Below are 14,156 nucleotides of genomic sequence, written 5' to 3'. Positions count from 1 at the left end.
TCATGTATTTTAATCAGTGGGTTGAGCACACCGTACAAGAGTGATCAGTGTGGGGAGTTCTGGCAGATAAACACTACAGGAAATGTTCAGAAGGTCGCTGTATGTTGTGGGAGTCCATTTATTGGAAGGGAAGTTCCCCCAATTTCCTGGATGGCCATAGCACAAATTCACCAAAATTGCAAGGAGATAGCTTGAGCTCAAGTCTTGTAACTGAGCCAGGGTGTTTCAATGTCATACTTTGTATTTGTTCTTCAGTCTTTTCCCTTGTATCCTCTGTAATATTGTAATGTAATAAATATATATTTTGTCTTTTTCCTCCTTCCTAGCACCCTAGTATTTTGTTGAATGATTGGGGATAGGAGGGTCTTTTGTCATTCACAACAAGCCTTTTTTTTTTAAAAAATATTTTATTTATTTATTTATTTATTCATGAGAGAGAGAGAGAGAGAGAGAGGCAGAGACACAGGCAGAGGGAGAAACAGGTTCCATGCAGGAAGGCCCTTGTGGGACTCGGGATCAAGCCCTGAGCCAAAGGCAGACACTCAACTGCTGAGCCACCCAGGTATCCCAACAAGCCTCTTTCCATTGGAGTTTATGCTAACTCCTATGACCGACTCCTGGAGGGTGGGGGCTGGTTGCCAGGAGAACTGATTATGTGATTAGAGGTTTAGAACTTTCAACCTAACTGTCCTACCTCCAGGGAAGGGATAGGGGTTGGAGGATGGGCTAATGAGAGATGACCAAAGACTTAAGACTTAATAAATCATATCTATGTAATGAAATCTCCACTAAGAAACCCTAAACAATGGGATTCTGCGAGCTTCTGAGTTGGTGTCCATCACCTATACCTTGCCCTATGCATCTCTTCCATTTGGCTGTTCCTGAGTTTGTATCCTTTACAATAAACCAGAAAATGTAAGCACAGCACAGTAGTTCTGTGAGATGATTCTAGCAAATTAGAACCAGAGCAGGGGGAGTTGTGGGAACCTCTAGTTAATAGTTGCATGGTCAGAGGTACTGGAGACCCCAACTTTTGATTAGTGTCTGAAGTGGGGAGTATTCTTGTGGGACTGGGCCCCTGACTTTTGGGGTCTGCACTAAATTTGAGTAGTTACTATGGAATTGAGTTATACTGGAGCACACCCCATTGGTGTCCACAGAGACTTGGAGAGCGGCGTGGTGTGGAAAACTCACAAATATGGTGAGTATCAGAAGTATTTTGGGTTAATAGGAGTGCATAGCCTCAGATTCTACAGTTTCTATCCTTTCCTTTAGGTCCCCAAGAAAGGCCAAAGCCTAGAAGGTGAAATAGTGAAAACAAACAAACAAACAAACAAACCAACAGAGCACCCAGGATGTTTCATTCAAGTCAGTTAATCTTATCCAACATCTGTATTCAAATACATAGAGTTCTATTCTTCAGTTCCAGGAGTTACCGAGATACCAAGATAAAACTTTTTACATAGTCCTTGCTTTCAAAAACCAGCTCTAGTGCCTTCAGGGTTTCTCCTCTGGCCTCTGACCTCAAAAAACTTAAAAACTTGTAGGAATGGGGGGGGGGGGGGGAATTGAGATCTTTTATTCTAGAAATCTTATTTTAAAAGTAAAAATGAGGCCTGAGGTCATAGAGATAATAGGCAGACTTGGCTTTTGTACTGGTGTTTTCCTCTGCTGTTCCTTTTCTACCGCAATTTTTGCACATCTTAAATATTTCAATCCGCACAAAATTGGAGAGTTTGTGAGGCTGATTTAGGAAAAGGAGCTCCGGAACTTTTGATTCACAAAGAAATCGGGGTGGGGGTGGGGGTTGTTAATTCAGCCTTACGGAAGCCGTGCATCCCACATCTGGATGTCCATTATTACACTATACATTTTGCCAGGACACGAACTTTCCGCCTAAAAAAAACGAGAACATCCATTCCTCGCCCCGCCCCCGCGCCTTGTAGAATAAAAGAATAAAATACATAAACATACATGGCAATGTGTGTGATGGGCGACTATGTTTATTATGTCTTATATATTTTTTTACTCTGTGAATCTCTGTTGAAGGCCAGCAGGAGAAGGCGCAGTGTAGGAAACGTAGAGGTTTAACCACAGTCCTCACCACTACGGAGCTTTCGGGTCTAGTAGGTCCGCGCGGTAGAAAGTGAGGAACACCTGTCACCAAGGGCGTGACGTCAGGGCCGCGGCGCTCGGAGGAGCGGGTTTCCCTGGCAGTGGGGAAATACTGTGCCTGCAAGGGAGCACGTGGCCCTGCGCGTCAGGAGCCCCAGTTCTAGAACTGGTTCTACTACTGATTTGCCCCGGGACCTCAGGCTATAAATTAGGCTTGTGAATGAAATCCCCCCCAGATTTGTTTTGCACTCTGAAACTCTTAAGGGTTGGCTGGACCAGTAGGTTCCCTGGGACAGTGCCCTCCGTGGGTTTCTTACTGCTCTAGTTTGTCTCCCCTACACCGCCCCGCTCTCCCCGTGGCCAGACGACGAAGTGTGCGCGGCCCCTTTAAGGGAGCCCTCGACTAAGGGCGTCCCGGGTGCCCCCCTCCCCCCGCAGGGGAGCGGGGGCGGGGCGCCGGGGACCCGGGCTTCCCACGCAGCCGGGGACGCCGCCGCGTCACGGCGCCCGCAGCCAATCAGGACGGAGCCTGCCGGGACGCATTACTAGGGCGACGGGCCGGACGCCTCCCCGCTTCGGGATGAATTAGCGGCGGGTTCGGCTCGGAGGTTGTGACCCCCGCGGATTCTTCAGCGCGTCCACGCGCCCCCTACGGCGAAGCGCGACGTCCTCTGCTGGTCACAGGTGGGAGGCCTGACCTGTCAGGTGGGGGTTCCGCGCCGGTAAAATGGCGGCGTCGGCCGGGGGGAATCCCCCCCGTTGGCGGACGGGGAGCAGCCCCACGCGCTCTTGCCCCCGAGCCGCCGGCCTCCCCGGGCTGTGGCCCAGGTAACGGTCGCTTGACCAGAAACTGGGGGCCCGACGCAGGTGGCAGCGTCGCGGGCCCAGGTGAGGGGTGGGGCGCGGGGACGCGGCGCCCGTAGGCGGGCGGAGGCGGAGGCGTCGGGGGCTCGAGGCCGGCCCGGGCCGGCTCCGAGCCGGGAGGAGGGCGGGGGGAGGAGGGAGGAGGGAGGAGGGAGGAGGGCGGGCCAGGTGTCCCGTCGGCGTTCACAGATTGCCGTCGAGACCGTCCTGCCCCCGACCGGGACGGGTCCCGGAGCTGCCTTGTTAAACCACAGGTGCAAAACGTCCCCAAGTGTCCGCCACGTGCGAGGCTTGGCCGTGGGCCGTGGAGCCCTAACCAGTGTCTCCTTCAGGCGCCAGATGCCTGCACCCAAAGGTGCCAGAGCGGTGGGGCCACGAAAGGAAAGGTAGGCCCCAGCCGGGAGCTGACGTCAAGTCCGATCCTTAACGTGTGTTTTAGCTTCTGCCTGCCTATGAAAGGGAAGGGTCAAAAAGATAGGGCACTTGAGTGACTTAGAGACGGCTTCCTTCCTCGTGCTTACCTGCGTACCTGCTTCAGGTGGGTTCCCTGGAATATTGGCTCTGCCTTCGAAGCTCACTAGCTGTATTCGTGCACGGGGCTGTAGATGAGGCTGAGGATTGGGATTCCCTTCAAGCCTAGGGAAGTGATGGGAAGTACGGTGAAGGCCTTCCACAGATGAACTATGGTCTATTAATGTTGCTTATTTGGGCATAGATATGTAATGAAACATAGTTAGTTTTCCAAAAAAAAAAAAAAAAAGTGCCTTAGTGAAAATCCTTTTTGCAAAACTTGATTTTTGAGACTAAAAGGAAATTATCCGTTTTATAAAAGTTATTTAAGAAGGTTTTTGTTGCCACATTATACTTTGATGTGACAGGTAACCATAATATCAAATGACTTTTTTTTGGTGTGTGTGGGGGTAGCAGGCTTGATTTTTGCAGAGTGCCTTGTTCTGTCGCTGAGAAAGCATAGTAGCGCTTTGTGTTTCAGTCATCAGTTGTTCCTGCCTTTGGAGTACCCACTGTGTGTCAGGCACTATGAAAGAGGCTTCGCCTACCTTCTAATTTGAGCGAATGACGTAGTTCATCTGCTCCTACCAGGTGTTTTGGCTGGCCGTTGCTCACCACCAAGAGGAAACACTGGTGGAAAACCCCAAAGACTTTATTCCAGAATGCTACCTGGAGATTTGGTCAGTTTGGCCTGGGGTTGGGGTAGTTGTGCTTTCTAGTTCCTACTCTGCCATTTAAAATATGTTAGGGAAATCATATAACAACCTGTTCGTCAGTATCTTATCTCTGAAATGGGCAAAGCATTTCTTGTCCAAACAATCTCATTGTACATTTGTGATGGAAAAAAACCAAGACAATATATAATGAAAGGGCTTAAAAAAAAGTGAAAAATGGAGGCATAACAGGTGACATTTCTTACTTCGTGATTACTTCTCACTGTGCGATTACGCAGCCAAGGACGTTCTGTGTGCTGAGTCACCTAGCAACTTTCTCATCTTTGTTTTACTGATGAGGAAACTGAGGAACCAAATTGAACAATTGTGTTCTTACCATCATGCATGCATACTATCTTCCTATATCATACAAATTTAGTATGTGTTAAGGGGATATATAGGAATACATTTTTCAATGAAATATTTTGTGATCTTTTGTGTTAGTAATCGTGTTTGATTCCATTGGCATCCAATAGTGATTTTATGGTGATAACTATAGTTACTTCGGTTAAGTGGTATATTCATCCTACTTTTGACACCCTTTATTTTAAAAATCATTGCAAAACCGGGCAGCCCGGGTGGCTCAGGGGTTTAGCGCCACCTTCAGCCCGGGGTGTGATCCTGGAGACCCGAGATCGAGTCCCACGCCAGGCTCCCTGCATAGAGCCTGCTTCTCCCTCTGCCTGTGTCTCTGCCTCTCTCTCTCTGTCTCTCATGAATAAATAAACAAATCTTTTAAAAAAATCATTGCAAAACAAAAGGTTGATTAATTTTTTAACAGGAAGCACAAATCAATAATTAAGGAAGGTTTTAGTTTTTATTAAATGAGAAGAATAACTTGGGTGATTTTTGAAAGAAAACTTATGGTAGGTTCACTGCTTTGACATATTTGTATAAAGTATTCTAGTCTCTATAGAGAAAAAAAGGATATGAATAAAAGTGGCTGGGACATTGATTCTTTCTTTGAGCCTTTATAGAATTGACCTGCCACGTCTTTGGCTTATAAAAATTAATTCCTGACCTTATGCTCCAGAAAGTCCAGGGAGAAGTCCTAGGTCCAGGAGTTTGTAGACCAGTGAATGAGACAAACTGATAAATAATTAACTAATGCAGTGTGAGAAGGACTTAGATATCGTTGTGGTGGGTACAGATAGCTGTGGGAACACATACAAGAGAATAGTTGGTTTTGTTGGGGTGGCCCTGGCCAAGATAAGAAGGGAGCTAACTGCAGGGTAAAGGAGAAAGGGATTCTAGCCGGAGGAGTTAGCAGTGGAGAGTCTGGTGAGTGAGAGTACATGGGTGTCCAGAGTACATGGGTGTCCAGGGGTCAGACCAGAGTTTTGCCGTAGTTGCTGAGAGAGAACACCGGAAAGATTGCGAATTCTCAGCTGAGAGAGTGACTATCATGTGGGATGTGCGACTTGTAGAAAGATCTTAATCAAATGAGTAATATAATCGACTTTGTATTCTGGAGAGATGACTGGTGACATGGTGAAAGAATGTAAGGAGACTAGCTAAGGACAGTTTTCATATTCCTTTTTTTTTTTTTTTTAAAGATCTTATTTATTCATGAGAGACAGAGAAAGGCAGAGACATAGGCAGAGAGAGAAGCGGGCTCTATGCAGGGAGCCTGACACGGGACTTGATCCCAGGACTCCAGGATCACGCCCTGAGCCGATGGCAGATGCTCAACTGCTGAGACACTCAGGCATCCCCAGTTTCCATATTCCAAGCAAAAGGTAGTGAGGGAGTGAACCATGGCATTAACTGACAGAGCAGAGTTCAGAGTCCACCACACACAATTTGAAAGCAGAATGGAAGACTGGGTGTGAAGAATAATAGGATGGGAGAGGGGAACACTTGCTAAGCAAGTAAAGAGTCAAGTGTTTTTTTATTTGTTTTGTTTTTTGGGAACAATATGGTTGCAGATTGGAGGTGCTGTTAATTCATTTAAGAAAATTCTTTGTTGCTGGGTTTTGGGAGAATTGTAAACCCTTTGAGGTTGTTGGGTTAATAAGATTTAATAGAACCAGGTTTATAACTTCCTGTAGGCTTCTGGTTTCGTAGACTACAGAAAACTCAATTATGTTGTAAAAGTCAGCAGGGTCTAGTGTAAAGGTGGCTCCGCTGGAGCAAAGCCACTCAAAGGGAGTGGGACGAATCATCTAACATCTGTTGATATGTTAGGTTTTTAATATACATGTATAGAAGTCCATTATAATATGGAAGTAATCCCACATGAATTCTCTAGTTGTAAAACTGATCTTCAGTCATTCATAAACCTAGAGTTGTCTAGTATCTGACATCATATCACAAGTGAATGTGTTCTAAATTGACTGCAAAGTGAAACTGGAAACCTTGTAAAGATGTAGGATTTTTTTTAAAGATTTATTTGTTTATTCATGAGAAAGAGAGAGAGAGAGAGGCAGAGACATAGGCAGAGGGAAAAGCAGGCTCCCTACAGGGAGCCCAGCCCGATGGGGGGGACCCCAGGATCACGCCCTGAGCTGAAGGCAGATGTTGAACTGCTGAGCCACTCAGGCGTCCCAAGATGCAGGATTTCATGCGTTCAGAGCAGGGTTGAGAACTGTTCAAATCATAAGCACAAGTCAAAGAACGAACACCCTGGTACTACTAGAATATATTTCTTAAAAAGGACTCTAAAAGCAATGACTGTGACAGTGATTGATACATTTCCCACAGTCTTCATTAAAATTGAGAACTCTTCATCTAAAGATACTATTAGGAAAACAAAGGGTAAAATACAGAATGGAAGAAGAAATTTGCAGTTCCTATATCTGACCAAGGACTCCTACCCAAAATATGTATGTGGATGTGTGTTTGTATGTATAAAATTAATAAGACAAAGACAATTTAAAAGATGTACAGAAGTTCTGAACAAGCATCTTCTACTAGAGGATTTCTGAATGGTCTCTATGCATAGAAAAAGGTGTGCAACATTATTAGTCCCAAATGGAGACTACAGAAGGAGAAATGGAAATTAAAACAGTGAGCTACTAAACACCTTCCAGAATGTCTAAAATTAAAAAGATTGTTAATGCCAGAATTGTAGAGCAATTGAATCTCATACATGTTGGTGGGAATGTACAATCATTTTGGAAAGCTGTGACTCTAATCTTACCTATGATCCATCAGTTCCATTTCTAGATATACCCAAGAGGAATGGCTGTGTATGTCTACCAAAAAAGTAAAAGAATGTTCATAGAACCTTTAATCATAATAGCTAAAAATTAGACAAAATCCCAGGTACATAATAGCTAAAAATTAGACAAAACCCCAGCAGCAGAATAGATGAGTAAATTGTGGTATGTTTATGAAAGGAAACATTACAAAAGCAGTTAAAGAATGAACTACCGATATACCCACAGTAGCCATAATGAGACAGGCAAAAGGTTGCATACCATATGATTCTATTTAAATGAAGTCCAAATATAGGTACAGCTATTTCCTGGTGATAGAAGTCAGAATGGTGGTTCCTCCAGGAGCCTTCTGGAGTGTTAGAAATGTTCTTCCTGTTATGTTGAGTTGGGCAGTGGTTATGTGGGTGCTAGTGAGAATTTAGCAGTGATAAACCAATTAACTTTTGGAAAACCAGCAGGAATGGTGATGAAAGAGATGCTTTATAAGAATTTCAGGGGTGCCTGGGTGGCTCTCAGCCACTTGGAATCTGCCTTCCGCTCAGGTCATGAGCTTGGGGTCCTGGGATCAAGCTGTGCGTTGGGCTCCCTGCTAAGGGGAGAGCCTGCTTCTCCCTCTCCTTCTGCTACTCTCCCTGCTTTACTCTCCCTGTCAAAGAAATAAATAAAATCTTAGAGGAAAAAAAAAATTAAAAAGCAGTGTAAGAGGCTTCGGGGGAATAGATGATGAAACCTAGAATTTTTCTTTTGTTATAATTGTCAAAAGGCAAATGTGGAATCAGAATTGTCAGATCATGCCCTTTTACGGTTTGATTACAAAGTTAAGTCCCAATTCCTTGTTAATTTGTTGTCCGACGAATTAATACATAGTTGCAAGTGTAACCTAAATTTTGGCTCATGTAAAATACATTATGAAAATTGATTTATATTGTTTCCTTTTTTGGGGGGGAAAATTCTAATCCAGTCTTTTTCATCATTGTGAAATGTCCCAGTTTAAGAGAAATCACTGTGTTTTTTTTTTTTTTTTCCAGTTTAAGCTAATTGCTCTTAGATAGTGAGGACTACTGTGATCCCTTTGGCTGTAAGGTTTTATGTGTAATAGTGGAGCTGAGGAAAGCCTGTGGTGAATTCCCTGTAGCTTTGGGGTAAAGCTCACAGAAGGCCTTGGTGAACTCCAGTCCAATATGACAAAGTGTTCATTGCACCTTTACCTCGTCCTCTCTGTCTGGCACTGGGGACATGGGGATGCTCCTCTGATAACCCTAGAGGCAAGGGATGTCTGAGGGGCACCGTCAGTGAAAGCTGACTGGGGTGATTAACCACTTTATCCTCAGTCTTTTACAGTTGAGGTTTCTGTAAACTGAAATTGTTCACTTCCTCTCAGGAAGTTGATTGCTGCTCTGGGGACCGTAAAGGGAAGACTTCTGCTACCCTGAGTTTTCCATCTCAAATAAGAGCTCATCTCCATTTTATTATGTTTTAAGTGTATAGTCAGTCCCCCGGGGAGAATGCATGGAGCAGGGATTTTGGGTGTGGTGAGCTGCTATCTACAGGTGTCAAAGCAAATAATGATGGAAGTTAGGAATGAGAGAATGAGGAGGAGAAGTGAGTGGTGGCAGCCATTCGTAGGGTTCTGTGTGATCAGGAGTGTGGAGGGAAAGGGTTGTTTTTAGCTCAGATAGCAGCTCTTTCCCCACGGGAATGTTTAGGTATCTTGGGGAAGCCAGCTTTATCTGTGGCTGTTATTATCTCTGCTGTTGTATTGTAATACAAATGCTTTCTTAGAATTAAGTTTTTGTTTTTAATTGTGTCGCTTTTAAATTAAAAAAAAAATGCCTCTGGGCTTACAAGGAAAATGAGGGTAACAATTTTGGCTTGAACACCAACATTTTATTTAACTTGAACAATTTTGGACACTTACCGTGGACTTGGTGATGGGGACAGAATTGAATAAGATATGATTCCTGTCCTTGAGTTTACTGCCTAGAGTGGGGGATAAATCAGTGCCTTCTGTGCAGAGATCACTGAGGTTCTGTCTCTTCTGGTTTTCTGTGATTTGAAAGGTAAGCATGACAGCTGTGAAACCTGAGGTCCATAGGCAATCATGGTGACTATTAATAATAATGTAATAGTTCATATTTGTTGAGTGCTTACTACATACTGAGTTAGTTCCAAGTGCCCTTAAGTTTGTAATCCCTTTAATTCTCCTATGAGGTTAAAACAATTATAATTTTCATGTTAGCTTTGAGGAAACTGAGGCCCAGAAAGGTTAACTAACATAGGTTTGAACTTAAGCAGTCTAATTCCAGAGTCTGCTGTAATGCCTGTTTTAATTCAGTTTAAATTTAAAATATACTCTACTTATGTGACTTTAAGTGTAAGAGATTATTATTTGAACAAGAGGATGCTTTGCATTACAAGTTATGCTCAAAGTTTCTGAATATCTATGCTGAACATTATTTGCTGTGGCTGCTTAGAGTGGTTCTCTCTATAATGTGGGAGTTTTTCCCCTTTCCCTCCCTTCTTCCCTCCCTCCCTCCCTTCCCTTTTTAGAGAAGGAAAGGGGGTGGGAAGGGCAGAGGGAGAGAATCTTAACAAGCCCAGTGAGGAGCCCCCTGTGGGGCTCAGTCTCACACCCTGAGATCATGGCCTGAGTTGAAATCAAGAGGCACTTAGCTGACTGAGCCACCCAGGTGTCCCTGTGATGTGGGAGTTTTAAATGAGACATCCTTTTGCCCTTTTCTCCTTTTCTGTGTTGTGATTGTGATTGTTTTGGCACTCTTAATATCATGTGCCATTATATCATTCTGAAATTCAGTAAAAATATATTCCTGATTTTTATTGTGTTATAAACATACACATAATGATATTTTATGATGTAGTATTCAAACTGGACAGTTTGTGAATTGCTGGAGTAACATACTTGTTAATGTGAATAACTACAAATTTAAACTTAAATTGTATTTTCAGCATGGCTGTTAATTAGGACCGATTGATTAAATTAAAGAGAATTATGTTTCCTTTGTTCTCTGTAAGAATGGAAGAGAAGTATAGAAGCAGGATTGAAATCTAGAGTAGTCTAGGGGGTGCTAGAGTAACCTTATTTTGCTTAGTTTATTTATGGTTGTAATGAAGCCAGCTCAATTTACCTTCTCTTTCCGAGAAGAAATACCTCAGAAGTCAGAGTTAATCAAGACTGAATCTTTCCTAGAGCTACTGTTATAAATAGTTCTTGTGTATTGAGTGGGCTTATCTTCAGGGAACTCAGCCTACGTTGGACGTAATTGTTCCCGAAAGTATATTTATTTTTCTTTTTATCTCAGATTTCTTTAACTCTCAAAAATTAGGGGTGTTAATATTCGTATTTTGAATTAAGAACTCTAAAATTCTATTTGGTTTTCTTTTGCAGTGGCAATTCACACTTCTCCAGGGCCTTTTCCGTACATATTTGTTGATTCTTTATAACATTCCTGGGAGATAAGTATTTATATTAGTTTCTTGTGGCTGCTGTAACAAATACCACAAACTTGGGTGGCTTAATACAACAGCAATTTATATTTTCACAGTTCTGGAGGCCAGAAGTCTGAGATCAGAATTAGTGGCTGAGGTCAAAGTGTGGGAGGACTGTGCCAGCTCCATAGGTTCCAGGGGGAGAATTATGTTCCTTGCCTCTTCTAGCTTCTGGTGACTGCCTTCATTTCTTGGTTTGTGGCCACATCATTCCAGTCTTTGTGTTTGTGGCCACATTGCCTTTTCCTCTATTGTCTGTAATTAAATCTTCCTCTGCCTTCCTTTTAAGACTATTTTGAGGTAATTGGAGAGCTACTGGCAGTTGTAAGAAATAATACAAAAGGAACCTATGTAGCTTTTACTTAGTTTTTTACAATAGTAGCATCTTGCAAAACTTTAGTACAGTATTACAACCAGAATGTTGACATTGATCTAGCGGAGATCCAGAACAGTCTCACCATAGGGGTTCCCTATGTGGTATTTTCATGGCCACACACCCCATTCTCTGACAACCACGGATTTGTTCTCCTTTTCTAGGATTCTGCTGTTACAGGAATGTTAGGTAAGTGGAATTATACAGTGTATAACCTTTGGGGATTGTCTTTTTCCACTTAGCAGAATTCCCTGGAGATTCATTCAAGTTGTTGCATGTATCAACAGTTTGTTCTTTTTCCTTGTTTGGTATTCCTTATGATCCTTAGTCTTTGGTGTGGTTGTATCCATTGAAGGATGTGTTGGGTGGTTTCTGGTTTTTGGCTGTTTAAATACAGCTGTTAAGAACATTCATGTACAGGTTTTTGTGTGAACTTTTAAGTTTTCATTTCACTGGGATAAATGCCAAGGAGTGCAGTTGCTGGGTCATATCGTGGCTATGTAGACAAATGAGTTTATTTCTGAACTCTCAGCTCTGTTGCATTGATCTTTATGTCAAGCCTTATGATAGTGGGGCACTGTCTTAATTACGGTTGCTTTGTGGTAAGTTTTGAAATCAGGAAGTATGAGTCTTCCTACCTTGTTCTTCTTTTTCAAGTTTGTGTTGTCTATTCTGTTTCCCCAGCAAATCCACATGAATTTTAGAATCAGCTTGTCAATTTTTACAAAGAATGCAGCCGTGGATTTGACAGTGATTTTTAATATATTCATTGAATTGTATGACCATTACCACAATTAATTTTAGAACACTTTCTTCTTTAAGATTTTATTTATTTATTCATGAGAGACACAGATAGACACACAGGCAGAGGGAGAAGCAGGCTCCCTGCGGAGTGCCCAATGAGGGACTCCATCCCAGGACCCCGGGATCATGACCTGAACTGAAGGCAGATGCTTAACCACTGAGCCACCCAGGTGCCCTTAGAAGGCATCACCTCGAAAAGAAGCCCTCTGTTTATTAGCAATGACACTCCCCTTTCCTCCAACCATTGCCCTAAGCAAGTTCTACTCTACTTTCTGTCTTACATATTTGCCTGTTCTGGACATTTCAGATAAGTGGAATCATACAATATGCGGTCTTTTGTGATTGTCTTCCTTCACTCAACGTGTTTTCAAGATTCATCTATGTCGTAGCATGTATCAGTGTGTCATTACTTATGGCTGAATGATGAGGTATTCCACTGTATGGATAGGCCACTGAGCAGTTGACAAATACTTCTTGGCTGTTATGAATAATGTTGCTAGGATTATTCCAATACAAGTTTTTGTGTAAGATGTGTATTTTAATTTTTCTTTGGTATATATTTAGGAGTTGAATTTCTGGGTCATATGGTCAACACACTCTTTTTTTTCTCTTTCATTTTTTTTTAAAGTTTCTTAAAACTAGTGTATTACTAGTTTTAGTGGTAGAATTTAGTGATTCGTCAGTTGCATATGATACTCAGTGCTCATTACAGCAAGTGCCCTCCTTAATGCCCATCACCAGTTACTCCATCCCTCCTTCCATATCCCCTCCAATGGCCCTCAGTGTGTTTCCTAGAGTTAAGAGTCTCTTAGGGTTTGCTTCATTCTCTGTTTTCATCTTATGTTATTCTTTTGAGGGACTGCTACCCTCTTTTCCAGGCTGTACTGTTTTACAGTCCCATCAACAGTATGTGAGTATTCCCATTTCTCAACAGCTTCACCAATACTTATTATCTGTCTTTTTGATTATAGGTACATTCTAGGGAAGTTATAACATCCTCGTAGGCATGAGGTGGTATTTCATTGTGGTTTTAATATGCTTGTTCCTGATGGCAAAGGATGTCAAACATCTTTTCATGTGCTTATTAATCATTTGTATATTTTCTTTGGAGAAATGTCTGTTCAGATCCTTTGCCCATTTTAAAAATTGGGTTATTTACCTTTTCACTGAGTTGTAGAAGTTCTTTATATATTCTAGATCCAAGCCCTTTATATATGGTAAATTACAAAAATTTTCTTGTGTAGGTTACCTTTTCACTTGAAATGCTGTTGCTTTTAAAAATGTTTATCCTGTATCTGCAACTTTGCTGAACTCACTTATTAGTTCTGGGAAGTTTTTAAAGTAGATTTCTTGGGGTTTTCTGTGGAAATCATCATTTCATCTGCAAATAGGGACAGTTTTATTTCTTCTTTCTGTGTGGCTTTTATTTCCTTTTCCTGCTTCCCTGCATTGACTAGGACTTTTAGTACTGTGATGAATTAGAGTGGTGAGAGTAGACATTCCTGCCTTGTTCCCAGTAATAGGGATAATGCAGTTTGTCTTCTATCATTAAGTGTAGTAATGTTTATTGTAGGTTTTTTGTAGGTGCTCCTTTATTTCATTTTTTTTGAGTTTCTCTCATGAACAGGTATTGAATTTTATCAGTTGATTTTTCTATCTAGAGTAGAATTGTCATGTGGATTTTTTTTCCCAGTTTGTTAATATTGTGGATTACATTGGTTCTTGAATATTGAACTAACCATGCATCTCTGGTTAAATTCAGCTTTTTATAGGGACACCTGGGTGGCTCAGTGGTTGAACATCTGCCTTAGGCTCAGGGTGTGATCCTGGAGTCCAGGGGTAGAGTCTCACTTCAGGCTCCTTGCATGGAGCCTGTTCCTCCCTCTGCCTATGTCTCTGCCTCTCTCTCTCTCTCATGAATGAATAAATAATTAAAATCTTTTTTTTTTAGGATTTTATTTATTTATTCATGAGAGACACAGGGAGAGAGAGAGAGGCAGAGACACTGGCAGAGGGAGAAGCAAGCTTCATGCAAGAAGCCTGATGTGGGACTCGATCCTGGGTCTCCAGGATCACGCCCTGGGCCAAAGGCAGGCACTAAACCACTGA

General features: G+C 42.4%; 1 protein-coding gene across 3 annotated transcripts in view; it reads left to right on the top strand.

Moving 5' to 3' along the window:
* Positions 1–2,592: 2,592 nt before the first annotated feature.
* Positions 2,593–14,156, top strand: part of LCLAT1 (lysocardiolipin acyltransferase 1) — a 194,206-nt gene continuing 182,642 nt past the window's right edge. Inside the window, exon 1 of one of the 3 annotated variants that reach the window (XM_026016010.2) lies at positions 2,593–2,799. Coding sequence is in view for 1 of the 3 variants with exons in the window: in XM_072767382.1 (XP_072623483.1) it covers positions 3,319–3,365 (47 nt within the window). In the remaining 2 variants the exon portion in view is untranslated. Of the gene's footprint in view, positions 2,821–3,125; positions 3,366–14,156 lie in introns of those variants that run through there. The other 2 variants (XM_072767383.1, XM_072767382.1) reach the window with 2 other exon arrangements.

This window comes from Vulpes vulpes, chromosome 8, assembly GCF_048418805.1.
Source record: "Vulpes vulpes isolate BD-2025 chromosome 8, VulVul3, whole genome shotgun sequence".
Lineage (NCBI taxonomy): Eukaryota > Metazoa > Chordata > Mammalia > Carnivora > Canidae > Vulpes > Vulpes vulpes.
Note: the sequence above shows the minus strand (reverse complement) of the source record. Positions and strands in the feature narration are given on the sequence as shown.